Here is a 12,736-nt window from a genome sequence, read left to right as displayed (position 1 = left end):
TTCATAACTCCAGACTGTTCTTCTACACTAGTCAACATGCATGTGCTGTAAATACTGTTCTCAGAAATCATCTCATTAAAATGGTTTTATATGATAAATATGTTAATTTTTAGAATTAATGAGAAAAATCTGAATATTTCATTTTCTGTCCCTGGTCTGAGAGGAACGTACAGGAACCTCAGCTCCATGGTCAGTTTGACCAGATGCTGTCGGTGTGGGAGATGGAGATGTCTGAGGGAAAGTCTGGTCACTTCTAAACATTACTGACTGTGCAATAATCATTATTATTATCTTCACCAATATTGCTCAGTGTTTTTAATCTTCATAATATCTTTTTAATTCTCATTTCCTTCTTATACATTATACTGGTGCACTGCTACTAGAAAGTAAAATCGCTGAAGGAACATTAATGAAGGATTAATAAAGTTCTACCTACTCGTCAATGGGTGGTAGTAAGCAGAAGACCCAAGTTCAAATCCCACTTACTACCATCGTGTCCCTGAGCAGGTGTCTCCAGGGGGGGACTTGTCCCTGTAACTACTGACTGTAAGTCGCTCTGGATAAGGGCGTGTGGTAAATACTGGAAATGTAGATGTTTACAACATGTAGGTCAGTAGAAGTAGAACGTGGCATCACTGTCCTCCACAGATCTTGCACGTCGGTTCGAACCTGGATGAAGCTGCTAATCCTGCATGTATCTAACTGCACATGAACATCCCAGGGAGTCCAGTGCTGACCAGAGGAGGATGGGTTCATCTTGCTGACTCTTGGTTCTTCTCAAGGTTTCTTCCATTTTCAGATTTTTTTCTTGCCACTGTCGCCTTTGGCTAAAAATTGATTGATTGATGCTGTGGTCCTTTCAGAAATCCCAGAAGCGACTGAGATACTCCACAACATCTCCACACATGCAGGATGAGCGGCCCCGTCTGCCGGTTCAAGGTGCCACTGAGGTCCCCTTGATGAAGGTCCCGTCCCCACACACTGCTCACCAAGGGTGACGGTTAAATACGGAGGACACGTGTCACCATGTCACCGCGTCACAGCGTGCTTCACTTGACTTTAACTGTCACGAGCAGCTCTCACATCTGCTTACTGCAGCCGACAACCACGACTTGTAGACTTTGGACAAATAAAACGTTCGATTTATACATATGACAGAATAAACGACATGGTATTTATAACGATTTACTGCATTATTTACCATATTCACCAGATCTACAATAAATAATATTACACCCACAACATATTTACAGCAAGTCACATCTCCTCCACCTGACGTTAGTGTCACGGAATGACTGGGGGCGGGGCCTGTTCCCCCAGGAACTCCTCCAGGACGCGGATGATGCCGCAGGCCTCGGGCAGGCCGCGGTGCTCGCTGCGGGCGTTCTGCAGGAGAACGCCGCTGTTGCCGCAGCTCTGCAGGAACAGGCAGCAGCGGAACAGGGCGTAGTGGCTCATCTCCGCCTGCCGGATGAAGCGCTTCAGGGTGTTCATGTCCTGGATGGCCTGCGGGGTACAGTCTGCTTAGTCTGGGGGAGCTCCATGCCTGGCACGTGAAATGTCTGGAGGAGGGCCTGAACCTTGAGTTTGAAGTTCTCCAGGATCTGCCTCAGCAGGAAGGGGTTGCAGCGCTCTGCTGCGTTGAGGAAGGCCTGGTTCCAGTCCTCACAGAACCGGTTCCCCACTGCAGGGCACAGCGCCTGGCTTTAGTGTGTGTGTGTGTGTGTGTGTGAGAGAGAGAGAGAATGAGAGATATGCTGACCTGCGTTAGTGATCGTCGGTGGTATGGTGGAACAGTCTATGATCAGGTCAGTGGGGGGGTCCTCTGAGACGGCTCTGCACAGTGTGCCGGAGGCGGGGTTCTCCTGAACCAAACCCAGCAGACTGGCGGCTTTAATGAACCTGCAACATCAGGAAATGGTTCTAATTCACACAGTCGAGGGTGGATGAAGTGCAACGTCTCATTTATGGAACTTTGCGTAGAACTTATATGAAATGAATTAGGTTTACCACTATAAAGAACTTTCTCCCTGTTGTCTGTCACAGCTGAACAAGCCGAGATTCCATGTTCTTCTGCCTGAAGTTGAACAGTTCGCTCGTAATATCATGTGTATTAACGTATTGTGGTGAAGAGTATCTTTAGTTCTCCTGTTTGACTCGATAAATGATGTTGAAAGGATCGTTTTGATCTGGATTGTGGTGGAACTCACAGAAGAAAATATCTGTAGTGCAGAAGAAGCCTGGAAAGCTGCAGAGCAAATCTTGCACAGGTTTCTATTGGTTCCCTGTTTTGTTGGAAGTTGTTAATGCAAATGAACCAGATCCAATTAAGACTGGTGGTGACCATCCAGAGCGACTTAGAATCAGTAGTTACAGGGACAGTCCCCCCCTGGAGACACTGTCCTGCTCAGGTTAAGTGTCCTGCTCAGGGGTTTGAACCTGGGTCTTCTGGTTCATAGACGAGTGTGTTACACACTAGGCGGGTAAGGGCGTCTGGTAAATACTGTAAATGTACAATTTAAATGTAGCGCATCGCCACCACTGGCACCCAGCTCCACAACGCCTGGTACAGTCACGCCACCCAGGACACCCTGGACACACACCGTCCACCCCCTGGTAGTGCAACAGAACCCAGAACATCAGCGCAACCCAGTCTTTCACAACCCTGCGCTGCACCAATACACCAACTTACCAGAACATTGTATTCATACCATGACCATCATCTCACCTGGACACATCCACCATGGTCCTCTCATCTGCACCGGTCACCTGCACGGTGGTGTGGCTCAGAGCCTGCAGAACATCAGCACAGGGCAGGTCAGGTTCACCTTTACAAACGTTACACAGACTGAAAGCACTTCCTGTCAGACTCACAGCATGAAGCAGGAAGCAGACGTTCTCCTGCACCATCTGCACCACCCGGTGGATGTGCATGACCGACTCCTCGTACCAGCGGCTCAGGTAGGGCCTCACCTCCACATCCAGGTTCTCCATCTGCCACGCAGGAGTTCAGATGAAAATGCGCAAGCTGCAGTATGAAGTTCAATCTGATGAGACTCACCTCAGGACTCAGGCTGTCCCGCAGGCCCTGGACGTACTTGTCCAGCTCCAGTCTGAACGTAGCCTTGATAAGGAAATTCCTACCTTCATTTCAACTACAGGTGACTGGTTAGGAGTGTTAGATGGAACTGATCTGCAGGATATAGATTGAGTCCCTTCTCCGTCCCCCCCAGCAGACACACCACCCAGCCGCTGCCGTCCCCTTCTGGCTGCTGGGGGGACGTCTCCCGCTCCAGCAGGCAGCAGTAGCAGCCCAGCGCCTGCTCAGGAACGCTGCTGGGCAGAAGATGGAGGGAAGTCAGGTCGCTGCTGCAGGGCGAGGAGCTGAGATGATCAAGCACCGCTCTGCATGGTCACCTCAGGTCCACCGTGGCGATGTTGCCCATGCCGCCCAGCAGGGCGCCTTTGCTCAGCCGGCGGGAGATGTAGCAGCGCAGCTGTGGCTCCGCCTCCGGCGGCAGGCTGGAGTCCAATAGGGTGAGGCTGCGGCAGGAAAAGATCAGTCAGGATCTGGCCGCTGTATTAGAAAGATCTAGAGCTCTACAGCTCATACAGGACAGCAACTCAGATGAACGGGAGATATGCGCTAATGAGCGTTCTGCCTGTAGATGAATATGCATGCTTATTAGCATAAAGCACCAGCACAACACAACGTCAGCACGTGGAGCAGAGCCTGCATGAGATGAGGCGGATTCAGAACCTTGCTCAGGCCCTGTTTACCTAAAGTCATCCTGAAGAGAGGTGGAGTCGGCTCTTCTCTCACTCCACGCCACAGATCTGAACAATCAACCAACCAATCAGCATTCAACAACGTACTGCATGGAAGCGACCAGAGAACTCGGAACCAGAACAGAAGTAGAATAGAACAGTCTAGTTACCTGGATCTGTGGTAGAAATAAATTAAACAGATACTAGTTACTGTCACGGTGAAACGTGTCCTCTGTATTTAACCATCACCCTTGGTGAGCAGTGGGCACCATGACAGGCGCCCGGGGACCTTCATCAAGGGGACCTCGGTGGCACCTTGGCGAACCGCGATTCCTTAATGGACTCCTAAATAAACTAGTTACCTGGTACTATCGTAGAAGTAAATAGAATAGTAGCAGCTGATCTGCTGCGCGATGTCGTCCCCGTCATAATCCGCGTCCCTCTCCTCCACGTCAATGGACTCTTGGAAGGACGACGTCTGGGATGTAAACATATTTCGCTTCTACCGTCAGCAGGCAGGAAACACGAGAAACCTGAAATCGAGAGCGATGCACAAATTCTGACTTGTAGAACAGAGCAGAGAGACGCAGCCGTGACGTCATGCACTTCCGGGTTCGGTCACGTGGTATGACTAGCTGCGTTCGTCTGGTTCAAAATCCATTCAGGTTATTGTGGGTGTCTTTTTTTTAATGAATTAACTAGCATATGAACTCATTTAAATGGAACTTCACGTGAATTAAAATGAGTAAAATATTAAATTTTATATAATACAATATTTTTATCAACGTTGTTTTTATTGATAAATCGTAATATCATGTGTATTAACGTATTGTGGTGAAGAGTATCTTTAGTTCTCCGGTTTTACTCGATAAATGATCTTGAAAAGATCGTTTTCAGACCTGTAGGTTTCGTTATAATGATCTGGATTGTCGTGGAACTCACAGAAGAAAAATCTGTAGTGCAGAAGAAGCCTGGAAAGCTGCAGAGCAAATCTTGCACAGGTTTCTATTGGTTCCCCGTTTCGTTGGATCTTCATGTTAATGCAAATTAACCGGATCCAATTAAGACTGGTGGTGGCCAAACATGATTAAATTGATTTCAGGTTTTTAATTCAGTCACTTTTCATGTAGAATATTCAAACTAGCCGTGTAAGGATTGCTACACTATTAAATAACTTCCAATGTAATGATAAGGCAGTAGAACAAAATAATATAACTAATGACTACATTGCATTTGTAGTTCGTTGTAACAAATTCTTTATTTTATTTGTCACATACACAGTCATACACGGTATGATATGCAGTGAAAGGCTTTAAATAAGAAGTGGAATGTTTTAATGTAATTCCAGAAATATTCCTCTAAAATAACATGTTAGCATTAATAAATCAGTTGAACGTATTATGTTGCCTCATTTAAATATTTAGCTTTGATGAGTAGAAATTAATTCATGCCAGTTGGTTGTATTCTGATAATGTGGGACCGCCGTACACATTCAAATCAAGTACGAAATAATAAAATTGGAATTGACCTTTTCAACTTGCAGGGACGTGAGGGAAAGAAACAATTCTCATTTTGTTCTCAGTAAGATGCTTAATATTCACAATTATAAGACAATTGCCTTTGAGAGTTATTCTCTGTAGATGTTTTGATATTTTACTTTCACGAATTTCATGACTAAAAAAGATTCGAAGGACACGTTCGCGATACAGAAATAAAAGCGAGAGATTTAAAACACGCCGAGTTCACGGTGGGAACGAGCAGAAATGTAAAAGTTTCGGCGCCATTTTCTCCTCAGCTGCGGGCTGTGTGCGCCGTCGCCGGAGTAAACATGGGCAGAAAGAAGAAGAAGCAGATGAAGCCGTGGTGCTGGTATCCTTCTACGAGGACCACGATGAGCTTTAAACGATTAAGCCCAGTCCTCGCTTCCCACAGCGGCCACGCGGTTTTTATTTATCGCCAAAGTCAGTTAGCATGTAGCATAGCATGTAGCATAGCATGTAGCATGACCGTTCACTAGAACCTGCATGGACTCGGTAGAACGCGGTAGAACGTTGCGCTTCCTTCACTGTCCACTCAGGTATTGTAACAGAGACTTCGACGACGAGAAAATTCTCATCCAGCACCAGAAGGCCAAACACTTTAAATGTCACATATGCCACAAGAAGCTGTACACGGGTCCCGGACTGGCCATCCACTGCATGCAGGTAAGAGGGGTGTCGTGTGTGCTGGTTCCATGTCGGTACCGTGCTTCTAACAGCAGCCCGTCTACAGGTCCACAAAGAAACCATCGACGGAGTTCCCAACGCCATCCCAGGAAGGACCGACATCGAGCTGGAGATCTACGGCATGGAGGGAATTCCAGAGAAAGACATGGACGAAAGGAGACGCACGCTGGAACAGAAGACACAAGGTACTGGTGTTGATCTGATCTCCAAGCAGGTGCTGGAGAAGCTCCTTCACGTGGCGGCCGATGTGTCCACAGAAAGTCAGAAGAAGAAGCAGAACAATCCGGACGACTCGGACGACTACGAGGAGGACGATGAGGCGGGTCCGTCCTTCCAGCAGCCCGCCGCGCAGCCTCATGCTGCCTACGCACCCCCCATGACCCAGGCCGCAATGCCCCCTGTACCCACCACCGCAGGGATGCCGCCCGGCAGCTACGCAGGTCGCCTTCTACATGGACCTGCTTATAATCGCTCCGCATCTTCTCTGTGGTTTACTCGAGTTCATATTTCCATTCTGGTTCAGGGATCCCCCACATGATGCCAGGCGTTCCCCCCATGATGGCAGGAATGCCACCGGTGATGCCAGGCTTGCCGCCAGGGTGAGATGCTGCTGGATGAGCTGAGTTGTCTGTGTCTGAAGAAGCTCACAGCTGATTTGGTATTTTTCTCAGCATGATGGCAATGGGTGGAATGATGCCGCCGGGGCCTGGAATGCCCCCCATGATGCCCCCTGGTGAGTGTCTGTCGGTTCTGAGGGGAACTGTCCTCTCTGCACCCGTCCAAATGGGCTGCTCCCCCCTCTCTGGTGCAGGAATGCCGCCTCCTGTAGCCCGCCAGGCCGGCATCGCGCCGGGGCTCCTGAACCGCCCGGCGGTGGCCACGCCCGCAGGACCCGCGGCACAGCCGGCAGTCACCAAGCCCCTGTTCCCCAGCGCAGGACAGGTACTGGCCCGGCACACCACAAATATCCGTCGCTGTGGACATATTCCCGAGCTCTGTACCTGCTGCACTTCTCTTGCCTCTTGTGGTGGACCCACCGTCTCATGTCTCCTCTTGTTTTGTACTTTACTTTTCCTTCATGCCACAGATGGGGACTCCGAGTGCGAGCGCATCCTCACCAAGTGCCGACATTCTGTCCGCCTCCTCTAAGCCCCAGTTCCCTAGCGCGGCACAAGTACGCACAAACACACAGCGGCCGAGTTTGTGGAAGTAGCGCTTCACAAATTCCTCCCCGGCATGTAGTCGGGTTGCACGTCCAGTCCAACATTCATCTGGACGCCATTGCTGTGACATTGCCAGTATTTGCCCGGCGCCCTCATCAGCCAGTAGTGACGGGGACCGTCGGGGTGGGGTTTGAACCTGGGACTTTGTGCACATCTGGTTCTTAGCTGGGTGTCTGACCCACATGATTAAAAATGGTGGCGTTTTGAATGGTGACGGTGGAGACTCACCGTCCCTGTTTGTGTCCCGTTCGTGCCCAGCAGGCCAGCGCGGGGTCGGCGAGCAGCCCGGCCGCCACCTCCGAGCCCGCCAAGCCCACGTTTCCAGCCTACACTCAGTGCTCCGCCCCCTCCTCCTCTTCCAGCGGCACCGTTTCCAAACCCCCCGCCACGGTCACCAGTAAGCCCGCCACCCTCACCACCACGAGTGCAACCAGTAAGTTGATCCACCCTGATGAGGACATCTCGCTGGTGAGGACCTTCTGACCGCCCTACTCGCCTGCATGCAGTATTTTTACGGTTGTGGCCGTTTTTATATTCTCGTCCCTCTGCCACCTTCTTCTTTTGAAACGTGCAGGAGGAGAGGCGCTCCCAGCTGCCCAGGTACCAGTGTAAAATGCCCCGTTCTGGACAGGGACACATGTCCACGTCGCCCGTCGCCCCCATGAGCAGCATGATGTCGACTCAGCAGGGCGTCCTGCCCCAGCAGCCGGGAGCTCGTCCCCCTATGCACGGTGGGCAGAGTTTCTCGCTAGTAACGTGTGAGGGGTCGTATGTCGCCTTCATGTCCGCCGTCCTCTTGTCCCCCCGGACGTGTCGTGGAAATTGTGCCATTAATCACTAAATATTGGGTCCTTGTTCAGCGCCATTTTTCCTTGCTGTGTGTTTCTTACAGGCCAGTACGGTGGTCCACCGCAGGGTATCCCTGGGTTCATGCCTGCAGGGATCGCCCCCTTTGGGCAAGGCCCACACATGGTTCCCCCTTTCCAAGGAGCCCCGCCCAGGCCACCCATGGGTATTAGACCTCCTGTCATGTCTCCAGGAGGCCGATTCTGAAGCCCATCTTCCTCCTTCAGTAGGTTTGGACATTCATCCATTTTCTCATCTCGTGCTGTTTTGATAGCCGAACGGTAACTGTAATGATGATGATTCTGCTTGCGCTGAGGAGGAGGAGGAAAACGGAAACAACTTGGCCACGAATGGGACTTTTCTTCTTTTAAAAAAATAAGGAAAAGAAAAACATTGTTTTCTACTTGAACAAAACTGCTGTTGCAAATCATTCTGTGGCTTTTTCCCCCTTTATGTTCCATTTAGGTTTGTAGAAGTGACGTTTAGTAATTGTGCTTCGTAACGGAGTTACATGAACAACCGTAATCAAGGCAAGTTCCTGTGAATCTGTTCTTCTGTATTTCTTTAGCGAGCGAGGCCTTCACAGCACGCTTAGGTGCTGTTGGACTTTTTGTCCCCAACTGTGTTTGGTGAGGGCTTCCTGAGGTTGCTTTTACCATCTGTCTGCTGTCCACATCTGCGTAGTTCTTAAAGACAAAAGCTCACACAACCAGTTGATGTGCGTGGTCTCTGTATGGCTGTAACAAGACTTGACATGTAATAAAACACCAAAAGTGTTTAAAAGCCGAACTGTGTTTTCATGGACGGGGAGCAGGTTTGTACCGCAGCTTCTCATCTGCATGCCCTCCTGACCGGCCGTGTGTGTGTGACACCGCTGTACCAGCCGAGCTGCTGCCACCCTGGCCACCGAGGTCGGTGTTGACCTCCGGTGACCCCTTGGATGACAGGGCTGGCGTTTCACTATTGTTGCTCCATTTTACTAGCTAATGCATGAAAAAGAGCCACAGACACCCAGCTGTGTCCCAACGTGATGATGATGATGATGATGATGCCTAGGACGCCTGATGTGAGCCGCTTTGCTAAACTCAGGATTTCTCTTCCCCCTTCCTGTAGCGATGCCATGGGATTGGCTGAGGCAGAGTCTCATTGTAGTCCTGTTCAGACTGAGGCAAGTGCCAAATTTGTGTTTTTTGTTTAAATGAAATATGTCAATTTTGCACCAGGGGCCGTCACAGCCTGCCAGCTGTTGGACACCAGCGTCCCCAAACTTGCAGCAAGTTTGGTGAAGGCCCTTGATCCTGTCAGCTTCATAGGGACACTCACCAGGGCTCTAGACATACGTTTTGCGCTGGTGCAGGAACTTTTTTTTTTCTTACGTGCACCTGCTCAAAAAGTTCGATGCGCCAAATTTCTGACAGAAACACATTTAACAATGCGGTTTTACAGGACCACGCTCATTTACATTTTATGTGGGCTGAAATTAGAACAAGATAAATGAAATGAAAAGACAATCTGAACTTGATTATCATCTCGGCCTGATCTGGGGAGAGGGGACACTGGGACCAGCACATCTATCCCTGCATAGAATGTGTATAATTACCGTTATTTTACTCGGTTCTTGGTTGCGTGTAGTGCTTTCGTCAACAAAATTTATGATGATCTCTTAAATCAACGAACCTTTTTGACACGATTAAGATGAAATGTAAAAGCTGGTCATGTGGTGATAACTGTAATGAAATATATCATTAAATAACAATATTTCATTGTAATAATAACTGCAGATCACGTCACTTCCGCAGTCGTGGCATTCATTTTATAATGAAGTGGGAAAGAGAAGCGAATGCGTGTTTATTCTGAGCATCTTCCAGACACGAGTTCTTGAGTCTATAAAGTAACAATATCATAAAACAAGATAATCGTGGTTTAAGTGTGAAGTGGGTTTGACTAAAAGAAAATGTTGTTGTACTTTGTACTTCTACTATACTGACGGGGTTAAATAGAATTGCATTACTAAAATATTATTTTCATTGAATAAAACTAGACTAAAATTTTTGAATTTGAAATTGGCTGCCCCCCCCTCTATGATGCAGGGACGCCGCCTCCTGTATCCCACCAGGCCGGGGTGCTCGGCTCTGACCGCGCGGTCAGGTGACCATTTTGATGCTTCTGACCGTTACGTTCTGGTTGCACTGGCAATGAAGGCAAAGTGTGGGGACCAGTGGGGACTTTGACCATGAAAAGTATAAAGGACTGAACGTGCGTGAAGCAGATCCGCCGCCACGCCGGTGTCTGGTGGCACCATCGAGAAACCGGGTCGCACTCTAGAGCCCTGCGGGGAGATGCTGGAGACGCCGTCGCATTATCTGCTTATCCTGCAGTACAGAGTTTATTATGCCTGTTCTCTCTCTCACACACACACACACACACACACACACAGAGCGTTGTGGAAGCTCACAGCCACATCCTACACTGTAAAACACATTAACAGTGGTTCTTTTGCTCTTTATATCCTGTTTCAGCAGACATGCTTTTAACTGGTAATGGTGGATCAGTGGCGCCGGTGCAGGTTGGTTTCTCCTGTAAGTACCCGGCATGGACTAGAGTAGTTTTCACCTCTGACTGACACTCACTGCGTGTTGTGTGGTTTATATTGAGAAGGTTGGGAACTCGTGTCTAATTGTCAAGTGCCTCCAATGTTCCCCCGATGGAGCAGAGGGGACACCTCCTGCTTTTTGGTAAGTACGGGAGAACGACGTGTCCCGAGTCGGATAGTCCACGTCAGGAAGACTCGCCGCTCCAGGACTGGATCTGTAAACCCTCAGCAGTTGCCGTGTTCTGATTGGTCAATGACTTCTAGTCCTGTGGGGGTCATTCATGTTACCATGGCAAACAGCTGCATGAGCCTTTCAACCAGTCAAAGCAGGAGAAGAAGCTGGGCGTGTCTCCCTGACGTGGACTATTTGGAGATGAATCTCAGAAGTCAGTCCTGGCTCAGAAACTGGTGTTTTTAACTCCATCTTCTCCAATAAGACGTGAACATCTTCACAAAGATGTCATGGTTGGAGGAATCCAGGATTGTGTCCCCACACAGCAAACGCACCACGTAAATGTTAAACCCATCAGAAGAGTAATTAGAGCATTAACGTCTGTGTGATGTGTGTTGTTGAGTTAATTTAACTTGTTCTCAACTCATCGAGAACTTGACCGTTAATAAACGTTGTTCCAGCCCTGGACTGTGTGGCTCTTCTGTGTCTCTGTCATATTTTTACACGGTGAGGCTCTGGGCTTCCTGTGGAGATGAGGAACAAAATTTACGCTGCTGGGGCTTTATTGTGACCTGGTGTTCACCATGAGTAACATCTCTGCATTCTTCTGGTTCTTCATCATACGTGCAGGTAGGTTCTCCACCGGCCCTGTAACAGATTCGCGTGCAGGGTACAGAACTACAATGAAATGTATTTATTCGCATGTTTTTTTGAAGAATATTCACAAGTTTGTGAGTTTTTTTTTTTTTTTTGTCTGAGCTCTCGAGTTTCACAACAGAAACGCTTCACAGTAATTACTTACGTACTTTTCTATACTAATTTTTGTTTTAATTGGCTTTCTGTTCCCAACCTCCAACTTTCCATCAGGTTCCACGTCCGAAACAGATCAATATACAGCCAACCGAAGTTCTCCACGCGTGCATGGCGTCAGCACGATCGTATTCGGCTGCTGGTTAATACGGTAGCGGTGGCGTTTCTCACCCTAGCAATGAGGAAGTAGGACGGTAGTTTGTGTAACTTGTTTCCCAACATCGTTGTTGTTCACGGTATCTTCATGTCATTCACTGTGCGACACAGAGACCAGAATAACATTACATGGAAAAGCCGTTGACATTTGATTGACACATGGATGTATGATGAAGTACGTTCCGGTAGCCACCAGTGGAGTGTTCGGTTTTGTGGTTCAATTTTAACGTGAGTGAATCCTCATTAACTCGAGTTGACCTGATTTGTTTCATAAAGCATCCAAAGATGTGCAGATTGTCCAAAAGGCAGAAGGGGGCTGGGTAACTCTGACCTTTAACCCAGAGGGGAATCTGCAACAACCAATTGGTTTCCTCCTGCAGCACATGACCAACTCAGCCCTCACCGACGTTCTGTTCCTATCTGCTGATGGAGGCATGAAGGAGGATCTGAGGTACCAGAAGCGTGTCCACATTGGTGGGAACCTCTCGGCTGAAATCTGCGTGACACTTTCCCACCTGGAGCCCTCAGACAGCGGCCTGTACACGGGTCATTTTACATCGACCCACGTCCCTGATGACCACGCAGTCCACGGGACGCCTGGACACTTCCTCCATGTCCAGAGTTCAGGTATAAAATCTGCACAACTTAGAAGAAGTGGCTTCACCACATCACAGCGGGTTTTCTTGCAGCAAACGGTTGCTCCACTCAGATCCACGGTTGCTCCACAGTTAAACATTATACTAACTGAATTGAAACTAGAATGATCTCAGAACCGTTCGTGCTCTAATCAGTCGCATCAGCGTACGACCCTCATCTCAAAGACTCGGTACTGATGTTGCAACACTTTAGTTCTTCCTCTTCTTGTCTTCTCTTCACATTCCAACAATCATCTGCCTCTCATTCTCATCATGGTTCATTCCATCACATCAATTCAGAGTTTGCA

The 12,736-nt window shown here is 48.7% G+C and overlaps 2 protein-coding genes across 8 annotated transcripts in view; one reads left to right on the top strand and one right to left on the bottom strand.

The window, feature by feature from the left end:
• Positions 1 to 1,169: 1,169 nt before the first annotated feature.
• Positions 1,170 to 4,380, bottom strand: c7h17orf75 (chromosome 7 C17orf75 homolog). Of its 6 annotated transcripts, none has more exons than XM_028985446.1 (11): positions 4,131 to 4,380; positions 3,939 to 3,944; positions 3,781 to 3,837; positions 3,418 to 3,543; positions 3,205 to 3,336; positions 3,062 to 3,119; positions 2,875 to 2,994; positions 2,729 to 2,793; positions 1,763 to 1,902; positions 1,581 to 1,684; positions 1,170 to 1,506 (listed from the first exon to the last, which is right to left on the bottom strand). In XM_028985446.1, the coding sequence occupies exons 1-11, from the start codon at positions 4,259 to 4,261 to the stop codon at positions 1,285 to 1,287; spliced, it is 1,161 nt and encodes a 386-aa protein (XP_028841279.1). In that variant the 5' UTR covers positions 4,262 to 4,380; the 3' UTR covers positions 1,170 to 1,284. The 6 variants fall into 6 exon arrangements, with proteins under 6 accessions (XP_028841279.1, XP_028841280.1, XP_028841281.1 ...); XM_028985447.1 differs by having other exon boundaries at positions 3,205 to 3,333; XM_028985448.1 differs by lacking the exon at positions 3,939 to 3,944.
• A 1,053-nt stretch (positions 4,381 to 5,433) lies between these two features.
• znf207a (zinc finger protein 207, a) overlaps positions 5,434 to 12,736 on the top strand; it is a 9,677-nt gene continuing 2,374 nt past the window's right edge. The window contains exons 1-11 of one of the 2 annotated variants that reach the window (XM_028985444.1): positions 5,434 to 5,637; positions 5,846 to 5,972; positions 6,040 to 6,178; positions 6,251 to 6,433; positions 6,517 to 6,592; positions 6,665 to 6,726; positions 6,805 to 6,935; positions 7,081 to 7,167; positions 7,475 to 7,684; positions 7,791 to 7,947; positions 8,109 to 12,420. In XM_028985444.1, coding sequence (XP_028841277.1) covers positions 5,597 to 5,637; positions 5,846 to 5,972; positions 6,040 to 6,178; positions 6,251 to 6,433; positions 6,517 to 6,592; positions 6,665 to 6,726; positions 6,805 to 6,935; positions 7,081 to 7,167; positions 7,475 to 7,684; positions 7,791 to 7,947; positions 8,109 to 8,269 — 1,374 coding nt within the window. In that variant the 5' untranslated portion in view covers positions 5,434 to 5,596 and the 3' untranslated portion in view covers positions 8,270 to 12,420. The remainder of the gene's footprint in view (positions 5,638 to 5,845; positions 5,973 to 6,039; positions 6,179 to 6,250; positions 6,434 to 6,516; positions 6,593 to 6,664; positions 6,727 to 6,804; positions 6,936 to 7,080; positions 7,168 to 7,474; positions 7,685 to 7,790; positions 7,948 to 8,108; positions 12,421 to 12,736) is intronic. The other variant, XM_028985445.1, reaches the window with a different exon arrangement.

Source organism: Denticeps clupeoides, chromosome 7, assembly GCF_900700375.1.
Source record: "Denticeps clupeoides chromosome 7, fDenClu1.1, whole genome shotgun sequence".
Taxonomy (NCBI): Eukaryota; Metazoa; Chordata; class Actinopteri; order Clupeiformes; family Denticipitidae; genus Denticeps; species Denticeps clupeoides.
This window is presented reverse-complemented; position numbering and strand designations above follow the sequence as displayed.